The sequence below is a fragment of the Sinocyclocheilus anshuiensis genome, unplaced genomic scaffold (assembly GCF_001515605.1).
Source record: "Sinocyclocheilus anshuiensis isolate Anshui unplaced genomic scaffold, SAMN03320099.WGS_v1.1 scaffold396, whole genome shotgun sequence".
Lineage (NCBI taxonomy): Eukaryota > Metazoa > Chordata > Actinopteri > Cypriniformes > Cyprinidae > Sinocyclocheilus > Sinocyclocheilus anshuiensis.
Genome location: NW_015558623.1, coordinates 1,474,753 through 1,483,530, shown reverse-complemented (window position 1 = coordinate 1,483,530; position 8,778 = coordinate 1,474,753). Strand labels below are relative to the sequence as shown.

The window sequence follows — 8,778 nt, the reverse complement described above, 5'->3', positions numbered from 1 at the left end:
TCACAGGTACTGATCCTGGAAGGGAAATGGCGGGAGACATTTGGACTTGCCATCAGCTATTGTGATGCAGGATAGGTTGGGCAGACAAGGGCATGTATGATGGAGTCTCTTGCCAAAGAACGGCACCTAAACAGAAATTAAAGATTAAAAAACAGGATAGGGATAGGAAAAAATCATAATGAAAGTGAGGAGGAAAGTGAGGAAATGAACCTTATGGCTCATTGGATGACAGTCTTCTTCCTCCTGACCCATTGGGATGCACATTCGCAGGCTCCGGATCCACAGGCTGACTGCACAACACATGCCACCTCCACACTGAGAGTCCTTCTCACATGCCTGCACACACACACAGGTCTTAGGGCCCTTTCTCATTATAAATACATCAACATGTCCACTTTCGACTCTAGTGAGAAACCATATCAGTGTTGAAATGTTCAGTGTGTCCTCCTCATGCAGTAAAATAGCACCATATGACCAATCTGAAGTATTTTTAAAGCTATGTAGTGAGTAGGAGCCCAAAAGTGGCATAGGATTTTCTCTTGTGGATCCAGGCAACTGATTTGCCCTGACAGACTGTGTAGGATGATGGTCTCAGTGCATTTGAAAATGCCATGCCTCCATCTCCATTAGGCCTGGGGTGTTCTGACAGCACTCTCAAATATTTTGGGAGTGCTGTAGGCTTTATTGTACTGATAGGTGTGGAGGAAATGCAATTCAGCATCCCAACACATTCATGTCAAACAGCACGGAATCTCTGCTCTCTAAGAAATGCTCTGAGAGTTTCAAACTTTAGTATTGAAAAACATTTGATGCATGCATGAATCTGTGCATATGTGCATTGGAATATTACATTTATTGTTTTATTATTACATCCCTTGTGTGATTTGTGTGATTGCACTAAAATCCGGAAACATGTAATGTTAAAAGAATAATGCAGAGCTTTGATTGAATAATTTCTCACACACACACACACATATATATATATATATATATATATATGCTGCCTCTTATTTTGTTAAAATGTACAAAAATCTAAATATACACACAAACATAATGCCACATTGCAGACATAAAAAATATATTATAATTTGTTCTAAATAATGCTATGGTGAAAAAAAGGTCTACAGCAGAACATACACATAAATGGCACAGCATTTATAGAAGTATAAATAAAGTATAGATGCAGAGTAAATAATTAAATGCCTTAAAATGAAATGTATAAGTCAATCATTCCAAAATACATTACTACTAGAAATTAATAGATAAAAACAATAATTTAGAGTAATAGTTTTATAGTTTTCAATCCACTTGACCAGACTGGCTCTTCAAGTTGTAAGAGTCACTCACCCCGGTGATGACTGCAGTCGAACCACAAGACACCAGCAACAGGCAGAGAAAGATCGAAATGTTGGATGTCATGATCTTCAAATGCTGGTGTCACAGGTTTCTCTCCCCTGAAGTGGGGGGGCTCCAAGCACTACAAACTGCTTTCTGCTCAGACACACCAAAAAAAAAAGACTTTAAAGTATAGTTTTTCTTCAAGTGGCAATGTACCACAGGTACAGATGGTTGTCACGTAATATGTGAGTATATGTATGTACTGTATACTCCAAAATGGGAAGAGAGGCAGCTGCTCAGTTGTTCTGATGAGGGACGGATGGTTTATAAGCACTGTCCTTCATTCAGAGTTATCAGTGAGTCACGTCTTCATACGTGACAGAGATGGAGTACGAAAGAGAGGAACAAAGAAATCCAAGGTAATACTGTTGAACTCCCCTCACATCCCAATTATAACATTCCCGTATACCTAATAATATATTTTCCATTGTCCAAACCTGGTCTGTTGCCATTTAAATGCCTATATTATCTGCATTTAAAACAATAATACACAATTTGAGAATTAACAAGTCCTTGTGCATGTCATTTTTGTGAATTACTGTTACATTAAAATATAATAATTTGACCTGTAAAACCTACAATATTTCCCAATGCTTCCAAACCTGTTTGGACCCAAATTTCATTTCATGAATCTGTCAAAAACGATGTGTGCCACACAAAAGGTGTTTTTTTAAAACCCCACTCCTGGGTTTTTTTTCAGTTATTTTTATTCAATACTTGCTCTAATGAATGGCTGAAATGGCAATGAAAAATGGTGAGGGAAAAAAAATGATGAAGGGAAGCTATGAATGGTGTTGGTTCACCAGGCCAGGGATGGCAACGTCAGATGCAAATGTCCTTGAGCATTAACAATGGTGGTTCAAGGTGGAGAAGAAGTTGAAAAAATCCTTTGTGCACAGTAAGTAATGTGAAAGAGCTGCCTGTCAAAATTGTGATCACGGAAATTTAGAAAGCACCCAAAAAGATAAACTAAGATAAACTTTTCATTTGGGTATAGACAAATAAATTATATACCTCGCTTTGTTTTAGGCATGCAAGTGTTAACTGAAGTGTCAAGTGAAGTATTTGGACACTTCAGCCACCGATGTATGAATGTCACTGTAGAAAACAAAATATCAAACCAAGTGGAATTATTGCTATAAATTGTATTTATTGGTAATTACACACCACATCTCAAATTATGTACTGTGTTTAAAATAATGATGTATTGGAAATGACAGTGGTGATTAAAATTAGCCTCTTGTCAAGGTTTATGGTACAGTAGGTATTTTATGTTAAATATACACAATTAAATAATATTTTCACACTTTTTGCATATTTTGACAAAATTGCTGCTTGATTGGAAATTATGTACCATAATATTTTGTTCATACAGTAAGTTATATTTACCTTGATTTTCTAGTCTTCTTCACACATCACATGCCTCAAACTTCATCTCAAAAGCTTTCACCTTGGTAAACTAGTAAATAAATAAATATATAAATAAAACAAATTATTTTCTCACAATACATATGGTTTATTTATTTCACTCTCTCTAGAGTATCATAGTTTTAATTGTAATCATTCCTATTTGTATGATGGTTTGTAATATTTAACGATTGAAAGCCTGGATTTGGGACAAGGATAAAACAATAAAGTTTATGCATATGCATTTGAAAAGTAGCAAAAATAAAAGGTCTGATAAAATATCTTTGAATGTGTCCTTCTTGTAACAAAAATAATGAAATCTATTTTTAATAATAAATAACTCCTTGGAAATAAAAGACCGTAAAGTTTAAGCAATGCCCATATAAGTGTGACACTGGCTTAAGTGTCCAAATACTCTCGTACATGGATTGTGTTACTCGACCCCTTCATTTTATTATGGAGTTTTGCCAATTATGTGTCCATCCACTTGTTTGTACATCGATCTGCATGAAGAGTAAAACAAACACAAAATATTTGCTTCACAACTTACTTGCCAATGGCCATTGGCCCATTACATTCGAACTGGCAGGTAATGGCAGCAGCAATTTGTTCTACAGCACAATGGCGTTTGTAAATGTTCAAGCACATCCTTCTGCTTCTTTGTAGTTTGCACAATTTAGTTCACAGATGATTTTTTTAAAAGTCAAATTAAACACACCTCAGCTCTGCTTTCAAAATAGTGGACATTGTTGCCAGCACAGTAATGTAGTTTCAGCCTCATAAAGGACTTATTAATATCCCATTAGTGCCTCTCTCTCTTTCTATTTCTCTCTGTGCGCCAGGTGTTTGGCCTTCTTCCCCCACACTGCTTCTCTTCTACATCATCTCTGAATTATTAGTGCCGGTATGCTTTGACTTCAGACCAAAAGTGATGTGAATGGTTAAAGAGGACCATATGAGCAGAGGTCCAGAATTGCAGTCTTGCACCGTAAAATTCAGCTATACATGTTTATCTAAGCTTTCTCTGTGGTATCATGGTTTGTTAACAAGACCCCCTTAATCCAGTGCCATAATCCTTTATTATGCTTGCGTAAATGGAGCAGATGGTTTAGAGACGGGATTTAAGCAAACTGCAGTAGAGATGATTACATAGCAGCTCTTTTGTAGCCTATGAAGGACTTACAAAGAAATAGTGGGGAGTATAAATGTTTAATGCTAAACAGAAACCTAACAAAAAACAGATTTGCCAAGGTCTCTAACGAGAAAGAGGACAAGAGGAGAGCGTTCGGACTCATCCATTTTGTAAGAGATATTTGATGAGTAACGTTAGGTTCAGATTTATCGATCATTCGTTTATCATTGTAATAATCAGACAGGTAAGTTCCAAAAGCTAGTGGTCTGCCAACAATATTATATGGATGGAAGGATGGAACAGTTTACAGATGGATGAAATAGGATGGATGGCAGGATAGAATTACAGAACAATATACAGACTAATGGATGGATGGATGACTAGAATGATAGGACAATATACAAATGGATGGATGGATGAAACAATAGAACAATATATGGATGGATAGACAGATAAAACAAAATATAGTACAGTTGGAAGGCAGGATAGCTTGACAGAACTATATACGGATGGATGGATGGATAGAACAATAGAACAATGTATAGATGGATAGACAGATAAAACAATATATAGTAGAGTTGGAAGGCAGGATAGATTGACAGAACAATAAACAGATGAATGGATGGATGGATGCCTAGAATGATAGAACAATATATGGATGGATGGATGGATAATATACGGATACTGTACATGGTTGGACAGAATGATAGAACAACATATGGATAGATGGATGGATAGATATAATGATAAAACATACAGATGGATGGATGGATGGAACAATAAGACAACATACGGATGGATGGATGTAAATTAACATTTTGCCATTCATTTATGTTGCATACGTTTTCTTACTACATTCAAGTGACAAATCAAGAACACAGACTGACTCAAGAACACAGATTTATTAAATATGTAAAATATTTAGTTTATCTAAAATGAAAATTGAAACTTTAGTGAAAGAAACATCTTTCTCTGGATGCATTTGGATATTATGCAATCACGTTCTGGTTTGCTACCCTCGGCAGGTGTCAAACTGAGGATGAAAAAAAAACATGCATACAGAGCATATCAATTATTTTTGCTGTGTTCCACTTCCCCGTGCTATCAGAATGGTTTTGTGTGGGTGTTCGGCAGTTGGAATGATGCAGAGAAAGTGTAGAAGTGTCTTTTGGCCATTGCATTGTAAAACCTCATGAATACAGAAATGTTTGATACCAGCATGGATGTGTTTACATCCAAGACCAATTATTCCACCCACTCCTTGGTGCTTGAAATGTGGATGGCAGACTTTGCCCTCTGATGTCCTTGTATGTTTTTTACACCTAAAAAGTTTTTGCATGTCAAACTAAATTTTAATTTAGTTGCAAATAAAATGAATTTTATGTCATAAGAAAAGTAATTCAGGTCTAAAATACACATAATATATGTTTGTGAATTGTTAATGTATAAAACTACCCATAGGCAATCAATAGGCATAGTAAGATTGGCCTCCAAATGCAGGAAATGAAATTATTAATGTAATTAATATTACAAATAATACAACAAAATGTTGAAACGTTCTACTACTTTGAAATATTGATGAAAAAATAAACATTGTGTTAGAAAAAAACATTAAAGTAAAGGGGTCATATGATGCGATTTCAAGTTTTCCTTTCTTGTGTTACTCGACCCCTTCATTTTATTATGGAGTTTTGCCAATTATGTGTCCATCCACTTGTTTGTACATCGATCTGCATGAAGAGTAAAACAAACACAAAATATTTGCTTCACAACTTACTTGCCAATGGCCATTGGCCCATTACATTCGAACTGGCAGGTAATGGCAGCAGCAATTTGTTCTACAGCACAATGGCGTTTGTAAATGTTCAAGCACATCCTTCTGCTTCTTTGTAGTTTGCACAATTTAGTTCACAGATGATTTTTTTAAAAGTCAAATTAAACACACCTCAGCTCTGCTTTCAAAATAGTGGACATTGTTGCCAGCACAGTAATGTAGTTTCAGCCTCATAAAGGACTTATTAATATCCCATTAGTGCCTCTCTCTCTTTCTATTTCTCTCTGTGCGCCAGGTGTTTGGCCTTCTTCCCCCACACTGCTTCTCTTCTACATCATCTCTGAATTATTAGTGCCGGTATGCTTTGACTTCAGACCAAAAGTGATGTGAATGGTTAAAGAGGACCATATGAGCAGAGGTCCAGAATTGCAGTCTTGCACCGTAAAATTCAGCTATACATGTTTATCTAAGCTTTCTCTGTGGTATCATGGTTTGTTAACAAGACCCCCTTAATCCAGTGCCATAATCCTTTATTATGCTTGCGTAAATGGAGCAGATGGTTTAGAGACGGGATTTAAGCAAACTGCAGTAGAGATGATTACATAGCAGCTCTTTTGTAGCCTATGAAGGACTTACAAAGAAATAGTGGGGAGTATAAATGTTTAATGCTAAACAGAAACCTAACAAAAAACAGATTTGCCAAGGTCTCTAACGAGAAAGAGGACAAGAGGAGAGCGTTCGGACTCATCCATTTTGTAAGAGATATTTGATGAGTAACGTTAGGTTCAGATTTATCGATCATTCGTTTATCATTGTAATAATCAGACAGGTAAGTTCCAAAAGCTAGTGGTCTGCCAACAATATTATATGGATGGAAGGATGGAACAGTTTACAGATGGATGAAATAGGATGGATGGCAGGATAGAATTACAGAACAATATACAGACTAATGGATGGATGGATGACTAGAATGATAGGACAATATACAAATGGATGGATGGATGAAACAATAGAACAATATATGGATGGATAGACAGATAAAACAAAATATAGTACAGTTGGAAGGCAGGATAGCTTGACAGAACTATATACGGATGGATGGATGGATAGAACAATAGAACAATGTATAGATGGATAGACAGATAAAACAATATATAGTAGAGTTGGAAGGCAGGATAGATTGACAGAACAATAAACAGATGAATGGATGGATGGATGCCTAGAATGATAGAACAATATATGGATGGATGGATGGATAATATACGGATACTGTACATGGTTGGACAGAATGATAGAACAACATATGGATAGATGGATGGATAGATATAATGATAAAACATACAGATGGATGGATGGATGGAACAATAAGACAACATACGGATGGATGGATGTAAATTAACATTTTGCCATTCATTTATGTTGCATACGTTTTCTTACTACATTCAAGTGACAAATCAAGAACACAGACTGACTCAAGAACACAGATTTATTAAATATGTAAAATATTTAGTTTATCTAAAATGAAAATTGAAACTTTAGTGAAAGAAACATCTTTCTCTGGATGCATTTGGATATTATGCAATCACGTTCTGGTTTGCTACCCTCGGCAGGTGTCAAACTGAGGATGAAAAAAAAACATGCATACAGAGCATATCAATTATTTTTGCTGTGTTCCACTTCCCCGTGCTATCAGAATGGTTTTGTGTGGGTGTTCGGCAGTTGGAATGATGCAGAGAAAGTGTAGAAGTGTCTTTTGGCCATTGCATTGTAAAACCTCATGAATACAGAAATGTTTGATACCAGCATGGATGTGTTTACATCCAAGACCAATTATTCCACCCACTCCTTGGTGCTTGAAATGTGGATGGCAGACTTTGCCCTCTGATGTCCTTGTATGTTTTTTACACCTAAAAAGTTTTTGCATGTCAAACTAAATTTTAATTTAGTTGCAAATAAAATGAATTTTATGTCATAAGAAAAGTAATTCAGGTCTAAAATACACATAATATATGTTTGTGAATTGTTAATGTATAAAACTACCCATAGGCAATCAATAGGCATAGTAAGATTGGCCTCCAAATGCAGGAAATGAAATTATTAATGTAATTAATATTACAAATAATACAACAAAATGTTGAAACGTTCTACTACTTTGAAATATTGATGAAAAAATAAACATTGTGTTAGAATTAAAGTTTAAAGTAAAGGGGTCATATGATGCGATTTCAAGTTTTCCTTTCTCTTTGGAGTGTTACATGTGTATAGAGAATAGATAAGATCCCTAAATTTGCAAAGACTAAAGTCTCAAACCCAAAGAGATATTCTTTATAAAAGTTAAGACTCATCCACGCCCTCCTAAAACGCCTCGTTTAAACATGCCCCCACATGTCTACGTTACTGTGTGGGAAGATTTGCATAACACCACCCAAATGTTCACGCAAAAAAAGAAGGCGTAACTTTGATTCTCGCTGTAGTATTGTTGCCGCCGCCATATCAGTCGCTGTGTGTTTTGTTGTGAAAGCGAAAATACTTTGTTTGGCCTTCCAAAAGAGGACACAACTAGAAATCAGTGGTTAAGTTGTATTTACAACACTGTTCCAGAAAAGTTCAAACTAAATATTCAGATGTGTGCAGCGCATTTTACAGAGGATGAGGAATGTTTCCTGGGAGAGTAAGGAGAGTCAAGGGCGTGGCCACTTGAGTGACAGGTGGATTGCCGCAGCTGTCACCACCGTCGAGCTAGGTGGGCGTGGTTTCAGCAACCTGCTCCCGCCTCTTTGCCCATTTTTGATTATCCGGGAGTGACGCGCGGTGACGCGCTGCCAAGATGGCGACGGCGGAATTTGCCACTGACGATTCAAACGTGAGTTTTGAGCAGTGTAGAGTAGCGCTTGTTGTTTGTCGTTTTTCCCATCACAAACGCAGACATGGTTTTATGTTTATGCGTGCGATGCAACGCAACGTGTAAAAAAACAGTATAAGTCATTATAATCAGTACTTATGTCCCCACTGGATGCTACAAATGCCTTGTTTGTAATGGGTTTTATTGGTTTTGTCTCGTCGCACC

General features: G+C 36.5%; 1 protein-coding gene across 1 annotated transcript; it reads right to left on the bottom strand.

Moving 5' to 3' along the window:
* Nucleotides 1–1,419, bottom strand: LOC107680728 (toxin MIT1-like). The gene is made up of 3 exons (XM_016476764.1): nt 1,348–1,419; nt 211–336; nt 1–126 (listed from the first exon to the last, which is right to left on the bottom strand). Exons 1-3 carry the CDS (start codon nt 1,417–1,419, stop codon nt 1–3), a joined length of 324 nt encoding a protein of 107 aa, XP_016332250.1.
* Nucleotides 1,420–8,778: the final 7,359 nt, after the last annotated feature.

Excerpts from the sequence above, each read along its gene's own strand:
- LOC107680728 (XM_016476764.1), bottom strand. The coding sequence starts at position 1,419 with ATGACATCCAACATTTCGATCTTTCTCTGCCTGTTGCTGGTGTCTTGT. Across the intron at positions 337-1,347 it reads CGACTGCAGTCATCACCGGG|GCATGTGAGAAGGACTCTCA; the intron begins GTGAGTGACTCT and ends GTGTGTGTGCAG. Across the intron at positions 127-210 it reads GTCATCCAATGAGCCATAAG|GTGCCGTTCTTTGGCAAGAG; the intron begins GTTCATTTCCTC and ends ATTTCTGTTTAG.